This window comes from Oryctolagus cuniculus, chromosome 20 (assembly GCF_964237555.1).
Source record: "Oryctolagus cuniculus chromosome 20, mOryCun1.1, whole genome shotgun sequence".
In the NCBI taxonomy this organism is placed as follows: Eukaryota; Metazoa; Chordata; class Mammalia; order Lagomorpha; family Leporidae; genus Oryctolagus; species Oryctolagus cuniculus.
Genome location: NC_091451.1, coordinates 12,480,351 through 12,503,677, shown reverse-complemented (window position 1 = coordinate 12,503,677; position 23,327 = coordinate 12,480,351). Strand labels below are relative to the sequence as shown.

Sequence of the window (23,327 nt, the reverse complement as noted above, 5' to 3'; positions counted from 1 at the left end):
TCCGTGCACTGGTTCACTCCCCAAATGGCAGCAACAGCCAGAGCTGGGCCGATCTGAAGCCAGGAGCCGGGTGCAGGGGCCCAAGGACTTGGGCCATCTTCTACTGCTTTCCCAGGCCACAGCAGAGAGCTGGATTGGAAGAAGAGCAGCCGGGACTAGAACCAGTGCCCATATGGGATGCCAGTGCCACAGGCAAAGGATTAACCTACTGCACCCTGGCGCCGGGCCCCAGATATCAAATATTAGTATAAAGATATGGCAATTAAGACAAGGCACTGCTGGTAAAAACATAAACAAATAAACCAGCAGAAATGAATATACACTCTAGAAACAGGCCCATGTGATTTAAATCAAAGGTATTCTACAATTAAATAGGGAACAGGTTTTTTGGTTTTTGTTTTTTTTTTTTTTTCCTCCAAATGGTACTGGATCAACTTTCTACTCCATATGCTTAATAATAAATTCTTGATCCCTACCTTACATCATTCATAACAATTAATTTGAAATGTATAACATAGAACTTCAAGTAAAAGAGAAAGCAACAAAGTTTCTAGAATAAAACCTCTGGAGAATATCTTTATGATCCTGCAACTAAGCAAAGATTTCTTAAACAAAATGTTTTTTAAAAACCCATTAACCATAAAAAGCAGGCTTGCATAATTATTTATTATAAGGCACTATTTAGAAAGTGAAAATACCAGTTTTAGACTGGGAAAATGTATCTGCCATATAAGGTCTCAAAATAAGAATATACAAAGAATTACAAAAACTCCATAAGAGATGCTGCTGCACACAAACCAGAAAGCTAAAATTAAAATTAGAAAGACTGACAATATCCATCTCTTAAAAAAAAAAAAAAACACACACACACACACTTTAGGGGCCATTGATGCGGTTTAGGAAGTTAAGCCGCCATCTGTGATGCTGGCATCTCATATGGGCGCTAGTTCCAGACCCAGCTGCTCCACTTCCAATCCAGCTCCCTGCTAATGCTCCTGGGAAAGCAGTGGAGGACAACCTATGTGCTTGGGCTCCTGCACCCACATGGGAAACCCAGATGAGGTTCCTAGCTCCTGGCTTCGGCCTGGCACAGGTCATCGCAGCCATGTGGGGAGTGAACTAGCTGACGGAAAATCAACCTTTCTCTCTCAATGTCTCTCTCTCCCTCTTTCTCTCTGTATAACTGCCTTTCAAATAAATAAATAAATAATCTTTTTTTTTAAATATATTTATTTATTTGAAAGGCAGAGTGACAGAGAGAGAGACAGATTGTCCATCCACTGGTTCACTCCTCAAACAGCCAGAACAGCCAGGGCTAGGCCAAGCTTAAGTTAGGAGTCAGAAAATCCATCTGGGTTCTCCCACACAGGTGGCAGGAACTAAACTACTTATGTCATCATATGCTGCTCCCAGGTATGAATGTACAACAGTTCAGTTGTACATTGTTGTTAGTAAGATGTAAAATAGTACAACTACTTTGGAAAAGAACTACCTAGAAATTAAAAAAAAATTTTTTTTTATTTGTTTGAGAGGCTCACTTTCCAGCGCAGGTGTGGAGGCTCTTGGCTGCTGGAGTCCCAAGCCGTGGGCACCCACACTCTCCACGTAGGTCCACCATGTCCCTCCAATTACAGAAGAGTTTCCTCTGCTGTTTTTTCCCTAATTCTTCCCTGAGACTACACTAGCTCCACTTTTATTAAACTTTCTTCTCAGTAAGCTCCCTCCCTATTCCACCATCTTGGAACCGCAAACTCTACCTAGCAACTTTACTCCTAGAATGATAGAAGATGTTCCTCAAAAGACACAAGAATAGTTATAGCAGTTTTAATTCTAATAATCAAATCCAGAAATAATTTAAATGTCCATTAACAGAATAAATAATGATTGATTCATTCAATGGAAAAGTACACAGCAATAAAAAACCTGTAAATAAACCAACATCATCAATGAATACACAAACATTATGAGTGAAAGAAGTCATTCCATTTATATAAAGTTCATGAGGCAAAACTATGATGATAGAAAAAAGCATACCAGCAATTACTAGTGAGTGGTAGGGAAAGTGAATACTGGCTAGTAAAGGGCATAAAGAAAGCTTCCAGAGTGCTGCCAACGTCTGATATCCAAACCAGAATGGCATTTACAAGGGTTTACATGCATGAAAAATTCATCATAGCATACAATTAACATCTGTGCATTTGACTAGGTACAAATTTTAAAATTGTGACTACAACAGGCATTTCAAATGGGTATGTATTTCAGGTAAACCTTTTTTTTTTTTTTTTTTTTTTTGACAGGCAGAGTGGACAGTGAGAGAGAGAGAGAGAGAGAGAGAGAAAGGTCTTCCTTTTCCGTTGGTTCACCCTCCAATGGCCGCTGTGGCCGGCGCACCACGCTGATCCGAAGCCAGGAGCCAAGTGCTTATCCTGGTCTCCCATGTAGGTGCAGGGCCCAAACACTTGGGCCATCCTCCACTGCACTCCCCGGCCACAGCAGAGAGCTGGACAGGAAGAAGAGCGACCGGGACAGAATCCAGTGCCCCAACCGGGACTAGAACCCAGTGTGCCGGCACCAAAGGCAGAGGATTAGCCTATTGAGCCACGGCGCCGGCCCAGGTAAACCTTTTTTTTAAAAAAAAAAAAAAATATTTCGTATGAAAGGCAGAGTTATAGGCACAAAGAGAGAGAGAGAGAGAGAGAGGAAGATAGAGAGAGGGAGAGGGAGAGAAATTCCATTGGCTGGTTTATTCCTCAAATGACCATAATAACTCAGGTTGGGCCAGGATGAAGCTAGATGCTTCATCATTGTCTCCCACATGGGTGGCAGTGTTCTAAAATACTTGGGCCAACTACCACTGCTTTCCCAGGTTCATTAACAGGAAGCTGGATCAGAAGTGCAACACCTGGGACTCAACCAGTGCCCATATGGGATGCCGGCATTGAAGGCAGCAGTTTAACCTGTTACACCACAATGCAGGCTCCTCGGGTAAATCTCCTTACTACATGGGATACATACATTGTATAATTCTTTAAAAATACCTAAGACTAAGAGAAAGGTGGGTAGACTTTTAGCTCTAACTCTTATCATTTGGATGTATAGGTTAAATAAGTCACTAACCTAGATCTTAGTTTCTTTACCTACTAGAGTGGGTTAGTACAAATAATCCCTAAATTCTTTCTGTATCCAAAAATATGAGCTTTCAGATAAATTGTTTAATTTTTTAAAATCCTCTAATTTTAAACTATCATATTGTCACCTAGGCTTAAACGTAGCAAAACTGTATTAACTCTTGTAATTCTAATTCAAGAAGGCTGAAATCAAACAATTGCATGCTATTGTTTATCCTGAATTTCTTAAACCTATATTTAAGTTCATCTACTTTAGCCTAGACACTCTAGTGCCACCCCTCAACAGCCAAGAAATCTGACAGCTAGATTACTTTTCTTTTCTTCTAAGGATGGATTATTTGTTCTTTCAGGCTCTGCTCAAACACCACTTTTTTAAAAATGCCATCCCAGCCGGCACCGTGGCTCACTAGGCTAATCCTCCGCCTTGCGGCGCCAGCAAGGTTCTAGTCCCGGTCGGGGCACCAGATTCTGTCCCGGTTGCCCCTCTTCCAGGCCAGCTCTCTGCTATGGCCAGGGAGTGCAGTGGAGGATGGCCCAAGTGCTTGGGCCCTGCACCCCCTGGGAGACCAGGAGAAGCACCTGGCTCCTGCCATCGGATCAGCACGGTGCGTCGGCCTAGGCGGCCATTGGAGGGTGAACCAACGGCAAAAGAAGACCTTTCTCTCTCTCTCTCTCTCACTGTCCACTCTGCCTGTCAAAAAAATAAAAATAAATAAAATAATAAAAAATAAAAAAATAAAAATGCCATCCCTCCTACGGCCACTCGGTCAAAATTAATTGTTCCTTCTTCTATGCACTCACAGCATGTGCTTGTACTTCTATTATAGCTCTTATTTCAGTGTATATTTAGTTTACAGTACTTGCATTCATACATGCAAGTGGGTCCTTTCCAAAGGCAGGATATACCCAGATCAGTGAGCCAGATCTGACAAATCAATCCTGGAAGTCAATGAGTGACAACAGCAAGATCACTTTCATATGTGATTCTATGCTACTAGTGGCAAACAGATAGCAGATACTACAAGTGCTGTTTCCTACTCAAAGCAGGAAGAGATTACAATGAGTTTTCAAGATACTGAACTAATTCCATTCCTTACTTTAGTCTCCCATAAAATAGCAAAATAGCCAAAGGCAGACAGCTGAATAAAGAAGTAAGTTAGATTGGCCGGCGCCGCGGCTCACTAGGCTAATCCTCCACCTAGCGGCGCCGGCACACCGGGTTCTAGTCCCGGTCGGGGCGCCGGATTCTGTCCCGGTTGCCCCTCTTCCAGGCCAGCCCTCTGCTGTGGCCAGGGAGTGCAGTGGAGGATGGCCCAGGTGCTTGGGCCCTGCACCCCATGGGAGACCAGGAAAAGCACCTGGCTCCTGGCTCCTGCCATCTGATCAGCGCGGTGCGCCGGCCGCAGCGCGCCGGCCGCGGCGGCCATTGGAGGGTGAACCAACGGCAAAGGAAGACCTTTCTCTCTGTCTCTCTCTCTCACTGTCCACTCTGCCTGTCAAAAAAAAAAAAAAAAAAAAGAAGTAAGTTAGAGGGCTGGCATTATGGCATAGTGGGTAAAGCCACCACCTGCAACTCAGGCATCTCATATGGGCAAGGGTTGGAGTCCCGGCTACTCTGCTTCCAATCCAGCTCCCTGAGAATGTGCCAGGGAAAGCAGCAGAAGATGGCTCAAGTGCTTGGGCCTCGGCACCTATGTGGGAGACACAAAAGAAGCTCCTGGCTTTGGATCCGGCCCAGCGCTGGTCATTGAGGCCATTTAGAAGATTTCTCTGTGCCTCTGTCTCTGTCTCTCTTTCTCCCTCTCCCTCTCGCGTTTGTGTGTGTATGTGTGCATCTCCATCTCTCTGTGTAACTCTGCCTTTCAAATAAATAAAATGAGGAAATGAGTTACTTATTAAAATAATTAACAAATTAACTGTCAATAAACAGATGGTTATGGAGAAATGGACTCTTTGAATGCTATACATTCAGCATCCTTGTTCTGTCAACTGACTATGTGATTGGTACAATATAACTTCTAGCCCGTGATTACAGACAACTGGTCTAAGACAAAGTTCTTCCTTAAAAATTTTAGAAACATACTACAATAATAGTTAGTCCTCTGAATGGTTGAGAAGGTAATATGTAAACAGGGAACTGTTGATGAGACTATTTTTCCCAATACAGAAAAGGTGGATTTGTGGTACCAGAAAATGAAGTTTACTCACAATGCACAACAAACATAAGAAACAGTCCTTAAGACTTTCAACACTGGGTCCAATAACCTAGGGTTTCATCTTATAGCAGGGTTCCTTTTTACTAAAACTAGTTCAATTTGGATTCTTGCAACCAAAGCTATCCTGTATAGGCTGTTACTTTGATGATCCAAACTTAACCATGCTTCCCAGTGTTTACACTCTTGTGTAGTCTCTTTCCATAATGACTCTGGACTGAACCTGTGACTATTTTGACCAACAGAATAATGGTGAAGTAAAATTGCCAGTTTCAGGCCTAACCCCTAAATGGCTTGGCAGCTTCTTCCTCCAGTGCCACCTGGAACAAAAATACCAAATTAATTAACAGAAATGTGAGAGATATTAAATTATAGTTTTAAATATGTTTTGGGGTATTTTGAAATGCAAATTTAAATTAATATAAAAGTATAATTCACATGCAAGTAACTTAGAAATATATTTTCCTAATACTGATTGTGTTTTGGAACATAGGTTGGCAAACTATTACCCTTGGCCAACTATGGCCCATCATCTGTTTTTATAAATAAAATTCTAATGGAACACAGTCATGTTCATTCATTTACATACTGTCTATGGCTGCTTTCATGCTGCATGGGCAGAGCTGAGTAGTTGTGACAGAAATTTACTATCCAGCATCTTAGAGAAAAAGTCTGGCAAACCTTGTCATACTCGTACATTACTTGGAAAATGTTCTAATATAAAAATGACTTAAATGCGCTTGGGAAGGCAGCAGAAGATGGTCCAAGTGCTTGGATCCCTGCCACCCACATAGGAGATCCAGATGGAGTTCCAGGCTCTTGGCAGTGGCCTGGCCCAACCCCAGCCATTGCAGCCATTTAGGGAGTAAACCAGAGGATGGAAGATTCTCTCTCCCTCTCTCTTTCTCTCTCTCTAACTCTGTCTTTCAAATAGTTAAATAAATCTTTTTTTTTTACAAAAAAACTTAAAATGTAAGTTCATTTTACAACCAACAACTCACACTTAAAACATGAAATTATAAATATTTAGTAATTTTAACACAATACAAAGTCTACCATATACATTACTGAACTGAGCTATGCTTGTTAACAAGTAAGGCTATGACTAGAATTTTGTGGACCATAAGTATAGTTCATACTGCTCATGGACAGGAAAAACAACAGAATAATAAAATTAGATCCACTGCTATTTAATTGACTTAAGTATCCACTATTGGGAGGGTGGAGTTGAAATGCCTCTATTGTACATCTTCAAGTTTCTCATATACTAGATATGATCCACTTCTGAATGGCATTAAGAGTCAAAAAGGAATGTGTGTTTCATCATGATACACATTTGCAAAATTTTTAAATTAATACTTTACAAATCCACCTGCAGAAGAAAACTGGAAAATCCAAATCCAGTGGTAATCCAAGATAATGTTCCCCAAACTTTCCTGCCAAAAATTATCTCTTTCTCAATCTCTAAATTCTATAGATTATATTTTAGCATCTGAGAGTTCACAAAGTATCTAATTTTATACATAATAATATTGTTCCTTATGCCACAAAGCCATCGTTTATTCCACCTAAAACACATAAAGTTCAAGCCTTGACTCCCCATCCATGGAGTTTGGTTTTATCCTTACCCACCAAATCAACCATCAACTAGGTACACAGTTTTATTTTACTATCAGTTTATCACCCTGCATTAGTGCACCATTTGTATAACATTCAAAACTTTGAAAACACTTTAACTTTAGTACTTAGAACCCTATATATAACTATAGTATCTGCATATATACATGTAGAGGCAGTTTTCTCCACAGGTCTTAACAAGCCTTAGAGATTATCACAAGTTCTTTCCCACAGACACTTTATTTTGAACCTATATCTCAATTCTTGCCTGTAATTACTTCACTACAAACAGCCCAAAATTTAAGCTGGAAAATATGAGTTCAGATGAAGCAAAGGCCTGGTACAATACTGAGCCTTAATGATGTGTCTAAAATATGATCTATTAAAGTAATGGAAAAACACCATGAAGATAAACTAACATTTAAGTCAGACATCTAACAGGTGTATTACTTATTTTTTGTTAGTATGTTCATAAATATAGTTATATTCAAATTTATTATAATATCACATTTAATCAGTATTTATAATGAGGGCACACTCATTAAATGCTTACATTCATTACCTCCCTTATCTCAACAACCCCTTAATACGGGCATCAGTATTGATTCCCATTTTACAGATGAAAATATTGAAGCTAGAGAAGTAATTCTTTTTTTAAAAAAGATTTATTTATTTGAAAGAGTTACACAGAGAGAGGAGAGACAGAGACAGAGACAGAGAGAGAGAGTCTTCCAGCTAATGGTTCACTCCATTGACCGCAATGGCCGGAGCTGAGACTATCTGAAGCCAGGAGCCAGGAGCTTCTTTCGGGTGTCCCACGTAGTTACAGGGGCCCAAGGACTTGGGCCATCTTCTACTGCTTTCCCAGGCCATAGCAGAGAGCTGGATCAAAAGTGGAGCAGCTGGGACTAGAACAGGCGCCCATATGGGATCCATATGGGATGCCGGCACTGCAGGCAGCGGCTTTAACCGCTATGCCACAGTGCCAGCTCTGAGAAGTAATTCTAAAAATTTAATTTAACTTAGATATAAACCTAGGTGGTTTAATCCAGAGCCCACCTACTATTCTGAATAGCTGTGTGAACTTAAAACATAATATTGTTTATTGAAGGTATATGTCTTATTTTTATAATTTTTATTTTATTTATGCTGGCAAAATAATCACAACTTTTTGGTGGGAGAAATACTAATTTTTGTTTTCTAGGTTTATGGTATAGTATTACATTTAAAATCAAAAAGAAAAAAATGCTGATAATACCTCAAACACCCCTAAATCACTATTATTCTTCCAACCTTAACAATGAAAATCAGTTATTACACTTACATTCATGCAATTTTATTCTAAATCTTAACATTTTGTAATTTGAACTCTCTGTAACATATAATACTAAATGAAATAAAATTGTATGTATTGTGCAAAGGGAATAACATCTATTTCCATTCACACTTGGTATAAATTTGTCTTTTATCTAGCAATTTTTCCTGTTTTAAGGAAGGCATTTCATATCAATAATTTTGCTGTCTGTAACAGATTGTTGATAACATGAATGCAAGTCATCAAAGAATGAAAAAAACAAGATACATTTCTGAGACTCAATTTATTTATTTATTTTTAAAGATTTTATTTATTTATTTGACAGGTAGAGTTACAGACAGTGAGAGAGACAGAGAGAAAGGTCTTCCTTCTATTGGTTCACTCTTCAAATGGCATAACAGCCGGAACTGCGCCGATCCAAAGCCAGGAGCCAGGTGCTTCTTCCTGGTCTCCCACGCGGGTGCAGGGGCCCAAGCACTTGGACCATCTTCTACTGCTATCCCAGACCACAGCAGAAGACTGGACTGGAAGAGGAGCCACCGGGACTAGAACCAGAGCCCATATGGGATGCCGGCACCTCAGGCAGAGGATTAACCTAGCACACCACGGCACCAGCCCATATTTTTTTTTTTTTTAAGATTTATTTACTTGCTTTAAAATCAGAGTTACAGAGAAAGAGAAGGAGAGGCAGAGAGAGAGAGAGAGAGAGAGAGAAAGAGAGAGGTCTTCCATCTTCTGGTTCACTCCCCAATTGCTGCAATGCCAGAGCTGCGCTGATCCAAAGCCAGGAGCGAGTAGCTTCTTCTGGGTCTCTCATGCAGGTACAGGGGCCCAAGGACTTGGGCTGTCTTCCACTGCTTTCCCAGGCCACAGCAGAGAGCTGGATTGGAAGTGGAGCAGCTGGGTCTCACACTGGCGCCATATGGGGTGCTGGCACTGCAGGCGGCAGCTTTTCCCACTACACCACAACGTCGGCCCCTGAGACTGAATTTAAAAATGGCCTCTTCTTCAGATCGCCGCAGCGCCAGACATAGCAGCCATTAGGGGAGTGAACCAACAGAAGGAAGACCTTTGTCTCTGTCTCTCTCTCTCACTGTCTATAACCTTCTCTCTGTCTCTCTCTCTCACTGTCTAATTCTGCCTGGCAATAAATAAATAAAATAAAATAAAATAAAAATGGCCTCTTAACCACTGCCCCAAAAGCCTGTACCTAAAATGATTATATGTCAAAGAAGACTTTTTTTTTTTTAATTTTTTTCTGTATTTATTTGAAAGGCAGAGTGACACAGAGGGACAGACAGAGTGAGAAATCTTCCATATGCTAGTTCACTCCTCCAAATGGCCCCAACAGCCAGGTCTGGAGCTAGATCAAAGACAAAAGCCAGGAATTCCATCCTGGTCTCTCAAGTGCAGGAACTCAAGTATTTAAGCTACCTTCTGCTGCCTTCCCAGGTGCATTAGCAGGAAGCTGGATCAGAAGCAGAGTAGCCTAGAGTCAAACTAGCCCTCCACTGTGACATGCCAGGATTGCAAGTAGCAGCAGCTTAACCTGCTATGCCACAACACCAGTCCCAAGGGATTAGTAAATCTAGTCCTGGCTGCTCCTCTTCTGACCAGCTGTCTGCTATGGCCTGGGAAAGCAGTAGAAGATGGCCCAGGTCTTTGGGCCCCTGCACCCACACGGGAGACCAGGAAGAAGTTCCTGGCTCCTGGCTTTGGATCGGAGCAGCTCTGGCCGCTGCAGCCACCTGGGGAGTGAACCAGTGGAAGGAAGATCTTTCTCTCTGTCTCTCCCTCTCACTGTCTGTAACTCTTTCTCTCAAATAAATAAATAAAATCTTAAGAAAAAAAAAAAAGGCAGCAGCAGCAGCAGCTTGTGGGGAGAGCAGTTGGGAAGCCTCCTCTTGGGACACCAGAATCCCTAAACCCAGTTTCCTGCTAATGCAGATTCTGGACAGCAGCAGAGGATGAGTCTGAGTGGTTGGGTTCCTGTTATATGGCAGGGAGATTTAAATTGAGTTCCTGGCTTTCAGCTTCACCCAGCCCCTAGCTGTTACAGGCATTTGGGTTGGGGAGTGAGCCAGGGTATAGGAGCTCTCTTCATGCGTGCATGTGTTCCCGCTCGCTCTCTCTTTCCTTGGTGTTTTTTCTCTCTCCATCCCTCTCTCAAACACACATTTTCTCTGCCTCTCAAATAAAATAAATATTAAAAAAAAAAAAAAACTAAAGGAGTCCTTTTGCCCTTCCGCCATGTGAGGACACAGCTAGAAGACACTATCCATAAATAGGCCTCACCAGATACAGAAACGGCTGACATACTGATCTCAGAATTCCCAGCTTCCAGAACTGCTTCTGTTGCTTATAAACTACCCAGGCCAAGGTAGCTTGTTATAGCATCCTGAATAGATTAAGACATCTTCTCTAATGTGATTGTGGTGAGGTTACCCAATTACTGTCCTTCTCCAGAGGATGTACAAGTGGCACACACCTGGCTAATCAAAATCCTCACTCTTTCAAAGGTGGACCAAAGACAGACACTTGAGCCAACCTAAGTCAAGAAGCGGCCTAGAATTTTATACACAAATATCACAAGAAAGAATATCTTCTATATTCACTAGGTGGGAAAGGGAAAGCCTGAAATTATCTGTATTATAATATCCAAACCTGCACCAACCCTCCCAATTCTGAATACACACACAAAAAAAGTGAGCCTGGAACATACTCAGAGTACTGATGTTAACAGAATATTAGCAAGCATGATTATATTAGGCCCCAGATTATATTGTTTGAATCCCTAAAGTCAGCTATGAGCTCAGTATCTGTTATTTGCAATAAAAAGATTCAACTCTACTCAAGGAAGGTGGGAATGTTAATTATCCTTTTTGGAAGGCAAAGTGGGTAATTTCTTTCAAAATGTTAAAATTCATATAGTTTGACCCAAAAAATCTACTTATGGTAATTCATCTTACAAAATGAAAAAACTCCCAAATTTGCAGTGATGAATGCACAATATTATTATCTACAACATTTGTCACAGTGAAAAATTAGAAACTTCAATGTCCATCAATTGAGGACTGATTAAATATGCTATAAAATAGTGCCATTAAGAAGAAAAATGTATATGAACATCCTTAATGATCTATATGAAATAATTTTAGATGCCAAGAAGGAATATAATGTAGTGATTAAGAGCTTATACTTTGGGGTAGAAGTGGGGAATCCCAGGCCCACAGGCCATATAAGGCCTGTGAAATCAATTGGTTTGGCTCTGCCAAGGCAACCACATACAGAATTTGAAATTCAATAAATCTATAGCAGGCTAATTTTTAATGATAACTTTGTATGACCCACAAATGATGTTATAAATATCCAAATGGTCCTTAGCAGAAAAAAACGTTCCCCTCTCCTACTCTAGGAACAGGCTACATGATTCAACTTGTAGCTTGGTTTCCTATGACAGTAATTCGAGCAAGTTACTTACTCATTCATGGCTACAATTTCCTCAATTCTAAAATGGTGATAATACTATTACCAGGATTAAATTAATTAATAGGCTCTAGAAAATATTTTACACTTGTAAGTTGTCAATAAAGTTATTATTTTCACTAACATAAAAAGATGTTCAACATATGCTGCAAGAGTACAGAGTGAGAGAAGGTGCAGGAACTATATACAAGCAAAGATTACAAATGCAAATACTTATTGAGGTTAGCCTGACAATATAAATAGGCCAAGTGGGATCTGTGGGAAACTAGAGAATACATGCCATATCTCCAGGGGATAACTACTCTAAACAACTAATGTTATGTGACAAAGAAGCTGCAGTGCTGCTAAATCTTACAAAGTTAAAAATATGGGTTTCATATAAAATGTATCTTTTTTTTTAACTATTAGAAACTAATACTTTGGGGCTGGTGCTCTGGTGTAGCAGGTAAAACTGTCAACTAAAGTGCCAGCATTCCATATGGGTGCCAGTTTGAGTCCCTGCTGCTCCACTTCCAATCCAGCTCTCTCTTCTATAGCCTGGAAAAGCAGTGGAGGATGGTCCAAGTCCTTGGGCCCTGCACCCGCGTGGAAGACCCATAAGAAGCTCCTGACTCCTGGCTTCAGATCAGCCCAGCTCCAGCCATTGCAGCCATTTGGGAAGTGAACCAGTGAATGGAAGACCTTTCTCTCTCTGTCTTTGCCTCTCTGTAACTCTAACTTTCAAATAAATAAATAAATCTTAAAAAAAAAAAAAAAAGAAAAGAAACTAATACTTTTTCTAAAGACATAGTATGAGTCTAGCAAAACATGTGTACTGGTCAGTTAAGTTCAGTGGCCCACCAATTTGCAAACTCTGATATACTGTATGGTTCCACACACAATATATCAAAAATTTGCATATTAAAGAATAAACAAAAACAAAAGAATTTTGTGGTTAGTACAGAAAAGTCTAGAGAAGTACGGTGATTGGGATTAACTTCATACTTTACTTTTTTACATTAGTACATCTTTACAACACACAATGGGGCTGACATTGTGGCACAGCAGGTTAGGGGGCCAATACTTAGGGGGCCAATACTTAGGATACCAGCATCCCACAATGGAGTGCTGCACAAGTCCTTGCTGCTTGGCTTCCAATCCAGGTTCCTGCTAATGAGCCCAGAAGAGCAGCTGACGATGGTCCAAGTGCCTGGGCCCCTGCCACCCATGTGGGAGACCCAGAGAGAGTTCCAGACTTCTGGCTTTGGCCTGACCCAGACCTGGTTGTTGCAGCCATCTGGGGAGTGATTATTTCAGTCTGTCTCTCCTTCTCTGTCATTCTTTCAAATAAATAAATATTTTTAGGAAACCACAAATGTACTTTAGTAAGTTTTTGTTTGACTTAAGAATTTGGGAGTATTTCCATTTCCAATTTAATTCAAATATAACTCCCAGCACATGGACATTAATTTTTAAAGTTTGCATTGCAATTGAAATGTTAAGTAAGTACTGACTCTTAACTGGAAAGAAGGGGATCACATTTTAAATATGTCATATTTTACTCCTAAAAAAGTGTTTACTGTATTCAATTTCTTCCTTTTTTTTTTTTTTTTTTTTTACAAGCAGAGTTAGACAGTGAGAGAGAGAGAGAGACAGAGAGAATGGTCTCCCTTTTCCGTTGGTTCACCCCCCAGTGGCCGCTATGGCCGGCGCACTGTGCCGATCCGAAGCCAAGAGCCAGGTGCTTCCTCCTGGTCTCCCATGCGGGTGCAGGGCCCAAGCACTTGGGCCACAGCAGAGAGCTGGACTGGAAGAGGAGCGACTGGGACAGAATCCGGCGCCCCAACTGGGACTAGAACCCAGGGTGCCGGTGCCGCAGGCGGAGGATTGGTCTAGTGAGCCGTGGCGTTGCCCCGCATTCAATTTCTTATTTCCAAGACATTTAATGGTTCTGAACCTGAATTAGACTTCAAAGATTAAGTTCAAGGGTATTTTTTCTTAGTGTTTAAAAAAAGCAAACATTGTGCCACAGCAGGTTAAGCCGCTGTCTGGCGTACCAGCACCCCATATGGGCACAGGTTCAAGTCCTGACTACTCCACTTTCAATCCAGTTCCCTGCAAATGCACCTGGAAAAGCAGTGGAATATGGCCCAAATCCTTAGGCCCCTGCAGCACGTGGGAGACCTGGAGGAAGCTCCTAGCTCCTGCCTTCAGCCTGGCCCAGACCTAGCCATCATGGTCATGTGGCCATTTGAGGAATAAACCAGCAAACGGGAGACCTTTCTCTTTCTCTCCTTTGAAACTCTACCTTTCAAATAAATAAAATAAATCTTAAAAAAAAAAAAAAGTAAATAGAGAATTAAAGAAAGCATTTCATTTCTACTTAGTTCTCAGATTCTCTTTGTTCTCCTTTCACAAGTTTCTTAATTCTTATTAACATGTTCATCATCAGGTGACAGAGTTCGCCATGATCCTAAATGCTCCAAGCATAAAGAAATAAGTAGAGGCTGATGCTGTGGCATAGCAGGTAAGGCCGCCGCCTGTGGTGCCAGCATCCCATATGGTTGCAGGTTCCAGTCCCGGCTGCTCCTCTTCCAATCCAGCTCTCTGCTATGGCCTGGGAGAGCAGTGGAAGATGGCCCAAGTCCTTGGGCCCCTGCACCCATGTAGGAGACCCAGAGGAAGCTCCTGGCTCCTGGCTTCAGATCGGCGCAGTTCCAGCCATTGCAGCCAACTGGGGAGTGAACTGGCAGATGAAGGACCTCTCTCTCTCTCTCTCTCTCTCTCTGCCTCTCCTTCTATGTCTATGTAACTCTAACTTTCAAATAAATAAATATTAAAAAAAAAGGAAGTAAATCCATATATTATAGTAAGACTCATCCGTCATTTGAATCCAAAAGTAAAAATATTTACTTTTAGACCCTCACTTTGAGCCTAACTGAATGTAATACCATATATATTTCTCAGAGCAGCTGATTGTGTTCCAAGAATATAGTAGTTTAGAAACTTTTTAGGAAAGTGCAACTGTACCAAATCACAACTGAAAAGAAAACACATTATAGAACTATACCATCGGGGCCGGCGCTGTGGCACAGCAGGTTAACACCCATATGGGTGCCGGTTCGAGACCCAGCTGCTACACTTCCAATCCAGCTCTCTGTTATGGCCTGGGAAAGCAGTAGAAGATGGCCCAAGTCCTTGGGACCCTGCACCCACGTGGGAGACCCAGAAGAATCTCCTGGCTCCTGGCTTCAAAACGGCGCAGCTCCAGCCATTGTGGCCAATTGGGGAGTGAACCATCGTATGGAAGACCTCTCTCCTCTCTCTCTCTCTGCCTCTCCTCTCTCTGTGTAACTCTGATTTTCAAATAAATAAATAAATAGATCTTTAAAAAAAAAAAGAAATATACCATCACACTCCACAATAACCGATATTCAGAAAAGAATATACAAGTGTAGTTGCTAGGAGTATGATCAGACTTAGGCTTGAATTCTGGCATAGACTTCTACCACCTTGAGCAAGTTAACTAACCTTTCTCTACTCCCTAGTCAAGTAAGAGGAATAAGATAGTACTTTATAAAAGTTGTAAATATTAAATAACATATCCTAAGTGCTTATCATAAATAGAATACATAAGTGCCCAAAAATTTTAGCCATAATTATTTAAACCTGATTAAACAAACAAACAAACAAAACTGTACTATCTTCTATTTTAGAAAGCAAGAAGTGTGTAGTGGTTAAAAATTTGCTTCATGGGGACTGCATCGTAGCACAGTAGGTTAATCCTTTGCCTGCAGCACTGGCATCCCATATGGGTGCCAGTTCTAGTCTTGGCTGCTCCTCTTCCCATCCAGCTCTCTGCTATGGCCTGGGAAAGCAGTAGAAGATGGCCCAAGTCCTTGGGCTCCTGCACCCAAGTGGGAGACCAGGAAGAAGCACCTGGCTCCTGGCTTCAGATCAGCGCAGCTCCAGCTGCTGCGGCCATTTGAAGAGTGAACCAATGGAAGGAAGACCTTTCTCTCTCTTTCCCTCTCACTGTCTGTAACTCTCTCATATAAATAAATAAAAAATCTTTAAAAAAATTTGTTTGAGGGCCAGCCAGCACTGTGGCATAGTGTGTGAAGTCTCTACCTGTAGTGCCAGCATCCCATATGGGTACTTGTTTGAGTCCTGGCTGCTTCACTTATGATCCAGCTCTCTGCTATGGCCTGAGAAAACAGTGGAGGATGGCCCAAGTCTTTGGGCTCCTGCACCCATATGGGAGACCAGGAAAAAACTCCTGGCTCCTGCTTTGGACTGGCCTAGCTCTGGCCATTGCAGCCATTTTGGGGAGTGAACCAGTGGATGGAAGACCCCTCTCTCTGTGTCTCTGCCTGTCTGTAACTCTGACTTTCAAATAAATAAATCTTTTTTTAAAAAAAGTCATCTCAAAAATGGCTTAGCTTGAAAACAGTTTTAGAGATTGTACTTATCTGTGTAAAAGATAAATACATTAAATAAAATATAGAAATGCTTTATTCCCTGAAATGCAACGTAAGTGAAGCATGAACTTGTCCATATAAAATGATTCAACAACGTTTTCACGTTAATACTAAAACATTAGCTTCAAGAAGACAGGGACTGAGCCTGACATCTTTTTTAATATTATTTATTTATTATTAGAGAGGTTGGGGTGGAGGGAAGAGCAGGAGCACAAGTGTTCCCCCAAATACCTGGTTCTCAAAATACCTGAACAGCAGAGATTTGGGCAGGCTAAAGCTGAGAGAGGGAACCAGGTTTCCCACATGAGTGGCAGGAACTCAATTACTTGAGCCATCACTGTTGCCTCCCAGAGTCTGTATTAACAGGAAGCTGGAGACAGGAGCTGGAACCAGGCATTGAATCCAAACATTTTAATGTGGGACACTGGCATCCTAAATGGAATCTTAACCACTAGGCTAAACTCTCACACCAAGATTCTCTTATGCATTATTACATCCCTCAATTAGCACAGGGAGTAGTACATAGTAGGTGCTGAACTCTGAACACAGTATTTTATTTGTTCCTCACATTTACCCCATAAGATAAGCATAATTACCCCATTTTAAAGCTAAGCAAATGTAAGTAAAATATGGCTGAGTACCTTGAAAGTGGTAGAGGAGGTATAATCTTGACTCCTATCAATGCCATCTTGACCAGCACTAACCTTATCATAACAGCATTTTCCAAATTTTTTTTACCTATAATTTAGGGAGTAAATCAGTGGATATGTGTGGGGGGGGGGGGTTGCCCCCCACCTCTCTCTCTCCCCCCGCATCTCCCTCTCTATCTCTAACTCTGCCTCTGAAATGAAAACTTTCTAATTTTATAACTTTCAGTTTATAAGACAGCATCAACTTTGATTATCATAAAATAAGCCTCATATCAACTATGTCCATCAACTGAAGCAATATATGAAATTTGACACTAAAAACATCTCAAAAGTACAGCATTATTATAATCCTATTACCAGGAATATACAGCTTTTAAAAAATACTCAAACCCACTCCCCCTACCCTGAACTGTCATTTTAGTAACAACAGCCAAGCTCTGGCTTATCTAAATCTTGCTGGGTACCAACTCCCTAAGGAACTATATAAATTTCACAGCATTCAATTCTTTTATTAAACACCTCCTAAGCAATTATTTCATTAATAGATAAAGTGACAATAGGGCACGAAAAGAAGACGACAATCACCTATTTCAGGAACTTTGAAATGCACTTTGAATAAGAAATGTATACTCATATATGAAAAGCCTAGCAAACTGCTCCAAAGCAATATACAAAGAGTAAAATAACTAAAGATTACAGTGTATCTAGTTGAGTTAGATGCATATGCTAGTCATTTTTACACACACTACCTTAGTTCTTAAAACTCTGTGAAGTAGATATTATCTTCACTTTGGAGAAAGAAACTGAAATTCAAGGGATTGGATGAATTCTCAAAATAAAGGGCAAATCAGGGTCTTAAATCCAAATCTAACTATAAAGTCCTTTTTATTTTTAAAACTACATCATGCAACCTTCCAAGTATACATGATTGCAGATACACACAACACTTAGAAACACTGTAGAAAAACAAAAACAGATATCATTGAAGAATTTCTAGGAAAGATTTTATTGAGGAAGTGAGGCTTGAGCTAAGTTTGAAACTAATAACAACAAGAAGAGTAATGCCACAAAAATTTCAAAATGAAAAAACCTAAATTTTTTCCTTAAGTTTGTAATGAAGCAAATTTCAGAAAATTTGGGTTTTTTTCATTTCTTATTCCCTTACATTTTTATATATATTCTACCCATACACCATAATTACTCCCAGTATAAAGATAGAAAAGAAAATGAACTAAGTCTAATGTCCTAGATTTCTCTTTCCAGTTGGTCAAGATGCTGACAGACAGAAACATATTACCAGCAGAGCCCAAAAGGATCTGAGAATGATTCCTTCATTTTAGTGATAAGAAAAGTTGAAAGAGTATATGTATGTTAATTAATATGCTCAAGGTTATAAAACTGCTTGCTAGACTAGGGTTAGAACATAAATCTTCCAGTGTTTCTTCTATGACCCAGTGCATCATAATTTTTTTGACGAAGTAGTAATAACAGAAGAATGACAAATTTTGCTACTATGCAATGAGTTCCTTGAAATTTTTTGAAAATTCTGATTTTATCTTAAAGGCTCATGTGAATTCCGTACTCTGTGCCTAATTTATTCATGCTTATCTGAATAAAGTGATTTAATTACATACTCTCAAATCAAATTGATCCTTCAAAAGTTATATTTGTTTCCACAGCTTAAAAGCTAAGTTTTAAAGTAGCCTCAAAACAATACCATGTACCCCAATTTGAGAAGCAAAGCAGAAATTAGGGTAACGCTTCTTTCACATCTCAGTCCCTTGTTCCTCTAGTTTTCAAATTAAGAATTTTTTTCTAAAGTACAACAAATGTAATCCTGCGCATTCAAAATGTATAAACACTGACAAAGCCAATGTAAAAGCTTTGGTGTTGTTTATTTTAATTACAAAAGTTTCAGTGAGGGGCAAACGCTGTGGAGTAGTGCATTAAGCTACTGTCTACAGTGCCAGCATCCCATATGGGCGCCAGTTCAAGTCCCAGCTGCTCCGCTTCCAATCCAGTTCTGTTAATGCACCTGAGAAGGCAGCAGAGGATGGACCAGGTGCTTGGGCCCCTGCACACCCACGTGGAGGCCCAGAGGAAGCTCCTGGCTTCAGACTGGCCTAGCTGCAGCTTTTTGGGGGCGTGAACCAGCAGATGGAAGACATCTCTCTCTCTCTCTCTCTCTGTCTCTCTCTCTCTCTCTGTCTCTCTAATGAATAAATAAATCTTAAAAAAAGTCTCAATGAGTTTTGCTTTCTTAAATTAACTAATTAAATATAAACTCATTTATGAATTCATTAAATGACAAATAGAACTTCTGTGCAGTACTTCACTAGGCATTTGCTTTCTGAAGTCACTAGAAAATTTTTTTATTAAAAGGTTACATGCCATCCACATTACCAGTTCCAACTATTTCAAGCAGGCTAAGTAATATTTTCCTCTTCCTTGATGTTTTCTTCTCTGCCTAGATGCAAAGGAAGAAAACCTTTGTGAGATCACTTCTCTGCTCTTTGGGCAAGATCAAGTGTAGAAAACTCTGTGGTCTCATTACACTGTTTTTCATGATCTCTTTTTGTAGCATCTCAAATTGTAAAAACTTCATTGCTCTTCAATCCTTTACAAAACCAAAGTATAGATTTTATTTAACTGCTTCCAAAACTGTTTCCTGTTTAACTTAACCAATAAGTTATCACCAATGACAATAAAAAATAGAACTTTATTCACTACCTCCTCTCCAGTAAATACTATATACTTCAGTTTGAAGCAATAGTCAAATAGTCAATAGCTGTAACTAAGTTAAACTCTTACTATGTAGCCACCAAAGTTTATAGTCTTTATATAGTGATAACAGGAATAAGCATATTTGTTAGAAATGTACATTTTCCTACTTCGACTAAACATTTAACTCTCTAATATATTGCTTCTTACCAAAAATTCATGAAAGAACAATCCAATTTGGAAAAGAAGCTCTTTTTAAAAACACTCATTTAGCTCACTATTAAAAACACATATCACAGATCAGGCATTTGGTCTAGCAGCTAGGTAACTCATGAGTTGGCACACCTGCATACTACATTTGAGTACCTGGGTTCAAGTCCCAGTTCCAGTTCCTGATTTCCTGATTCCCACTTCTTGTTAATGAGGATCCTGGGAGGCAGCAGTGACACTTCAAGTAGCTGGATTCCTGCCACCCACCTGGAAGACCTGGATTGAGTTCCAGACTTCTGGCTTCAGCCCCTTGGCTAATACAGACATTTGGGGACAGATGGGAATGGAATTCTCATTCATATTTTTTTTCTCTCTCTCTTTCACTCTATCTCCAGCTCAAGTAAACAAGAAAAGGGATTTGGTGAGTCCTTAAAAGGAAAAAAAAAAGATAACTTTGCCAGAACACACAATTCCACCTATGGTAGGATTACATTTTGTTTGCAATAATGATTTGTCTACTTAATGACATCCATTTTCAAAACAAAGAAATACTTATATAAATAAAGGAATAAAATAAACATTTGACCAATTTCAGAATTAAAAGAGTAACATCTCCTTGGCTCAAAACTTGGTTTTTGAATATTTTGAATGACTTTATTTATGAATAACTGAAATACTCCTTATAACTGTAATATTTTTGGTATTCTAATTTACAATTAGATTTTTATCCAACCTCTATTACCTAGTCTTATATTTGTTCCAATTTCCCCTATTAATTTCATATTTACAGTTTAATGCAATAAAATAGAACAAAAATACAAATTTTTTAAATGCCCTTTCCTAAAAACTTGAATATTTTTCTTTCTCATGCTGCTGTTAGTGAAAATTTAGGTTACAGATTATTATTTTTAGGGGCCGGCGCTGTGGCGTAGCGGGTAAAGCTGCCACCTGCAGTGCCGGCATCCCATATGGGTGCCAGTTCTAGTCCCGGCTGCTACACTTCCAATCCAGTTCTCTGCTGTGGCCTGGGAAAGCAGCAAAAGATGGCCCAAGTCCTTGGGCCCCTGCACCCTCATAGGAGACCTGGAAGAAGCTCCTGACTCCTGGCTTCGGATCAGCACATCTCCGGCTATTGACGGCCATTTGGGGAGTGAACCATCGTATGGAAGACCTCTGTCTCTCTCTCTCTCTCTCTCTCTCTGCCTCTCTGTGTAGCTCTTTCAAATAAATAAATAAATCTTTAAAAAAAAAAAAAAAAAAGATTGTTATTCTTAACTAAGTACCTAAGCACCAAACATTAGTAGTGGCTAGCTAACTGAATATTAAATACCCAATTATTTATCTTGTTCTACACTATATATCTTCACATGTAGTCAGCATTTTCCTGGTAATTTTTTATAAAATTTATTTATTTTGTTTGAAAGGTAGAGTTACAGAGAAAGAGTAGGTTCACTCCCCAAAGGGCCACAATGGCCGGGATTAGGCCAAACCAACATCAGGTGCCTGAAATTCCAACCAGGTCTCTCAAGAGGGTGACAGGGACCCAAACACTTGGGCCATCTGCTTTCAAATGTGCATTATCAGGGAGCTAAATCAGAAGTGGAGCAGCTGGGACTCGAACTGGTATTCATATGGGATATCGGCATTGCAGGCTGTGCCTTAACCTTCTGTGCCACAATGCCAGCCCCCTGGTATTATTTCTGTGGAGCTTTAATAGTGATAGAACTACTATGCTGCCTTGATAAACAGCTTTTCTCAAAATAGAAAAAGTAGGTGAAAAGTGACACATTTGAAATACAGTGAGCCTGTTATGTAATTGTTAAGACTGACTATAAGTATAATTACTACTGAAGCTGTTAAAAAAAATCTAATCTGCCCTACATCTTGTTTCTGGTTTTGCAGTGGCAGATACATTTTAATTTGCCTCATGTTATTCACTCTCACATTTTATGTCTCTGATATAAAGAGTAATACAAGCAGAGAACATTAGAAACAATTTTTTCCAAACTTTCCAAATTACTGAGTTTTTTAAAATACATTTTTAAAAGATTTACTTATTTATTTCAAAGGCAGAGTGACAGAAAAAGAGAGAGAGATCTGCCATCCAGTGGTTTACTCTCCGGATGCCCACAACATCCAGGGCTACGTCAGGTGGAAGCCATGTGCCAGGAACTCTATAAGGGTCACCGACATGGAAGGCAAGAACCCAAGTACTTGAGTCATCATCTGCTGCTCTCCCAGGCACATTAGCAGGAAGCTGACTGGAAGCAGAGGAACTGCTCAACCCAGCATTCCAATATGGGATACAAGCATTGCAAGCAGTGGCTTAACCTGCTGTGCCCCAACAGCAGCCCCTAAATACATTTTTCAATGACACAAATAAATTATTCATATTTATAGAGCACAGTATGGGATTTCAATACATGTATACAGTGTGTAATGATCAAAACAGGGTAACTGGCCTATCTACCACCTCAGTCAAACATTATTACTTTGTGTTAGTAGCATTCAAAATCCATTATATTAGATACTTTGGAAATATGCAGAGGCCAGCTTGTGGCATAATGAGTTAAGCTGCCACCTGTGTTCAAGTCCCAGCTGCTCCACTTCTAATCCAGTCCCCTGCCAATATGCCTGGGAAAGCAGCAGAAAATAGTGGCCCTGCACCCACATGGAAAACCAGGATGAAGCTCCAGGCTCCTGGCTTCAGCCTGGCCCAGCCCTGGCTGTTGCCACCATTTGGGGAGTGAACCAGCAGATGGAAGAACTCTGTCTCTCCCTCTCTGTCTGTAACTCTTTCAAAGAAATAAAAAAAAAAAAAAGTTTAAAAAATATATATCCATGTAATTGTTGTCAAATATAGTTAACCTACTGTGCTACAGAAGCACACTGGAAGTTATTCCTCCTATCCAACTGCATCCTGATACCCATTAACCATTCTCCCCCTATTCCCACCTCCACCAACACCCTTCCTAGGCACTGGTAACGATTATTCTAGTCTACTTCTTTGAGAAGCAACTTGAGCTTCCACACAGAAGTGAGAACATGCAGTATTTTTATTTCTAGGCTTGACTTATTTCACTTCAAAAAATGATGTCCAATTCTATCCATGTTGCTGCAAAGGATAGAATTCTATTCTTTTTTATGGCTGAATAATATTCCACTGTGTATATGTAGCACATTTTCTTCATCCATCCATTCATCCACCAAGGGATACCTAGGTTAATTCCATATCTTGGCTATTGTGAAGAGTGCTGTAAAATTATGAAAAAACAGATATGTCATTTGACATACTGATTTCAACTCCTTTGGATATATATCTACAAGTAGGACTGCTGGATCATATGGTAGATCTATTTCTAGTTTTTTTTAAAACCTTCAAACTATAGAAACAGAAGTATTAAACTACAGACCTTAAGTCACCCAAGATCGTATAACCTTCACTTCTGGAAGATCAATGCAAAACAGTTACTCAGTTACTATAAAAATACTGTTCTCAAAGATGGACAATGATCTTCCACACAGAG

General features: G+C 40.1%; 1 protein-coding gene across 21 annotated transcripts in view; it reads right to left on the bottom strand.

Annotated features, from left to right (window-relative positions):
- The window catches only part of GPHN (gephyrin), a 566,685-nt gene that overhangs the window by 541,953 nt on the left and 1,405 nt on the right, over positions 1-23,327 (bottom strand). For 2 of the 21 annotated variants that reach the window (XM_070065114.1, XM_070065116.1), the window contains exon 2: positions 19,273-19,336. The exons of 18 other annotated variants lie outside the window; for them this stretch is intronic. Coding sequence is in view for 1 of the 3 variants with exons in the window: in XM_070065101.1 (XP_069921202.1) it covers positions 19,273-19,336; positions 20,068-20,160 (157 nt within the window). In the remaining 2 variants the exon portion in view is untranslated. Of the gene's footprint in view, positions 1-19,272; positions 19,337-20,067; positions 23,322-23,327 lie in introns of those variants that run through there. One more of the 21 variants, XM_070065101.1, reaches the window with a different exon arrangement.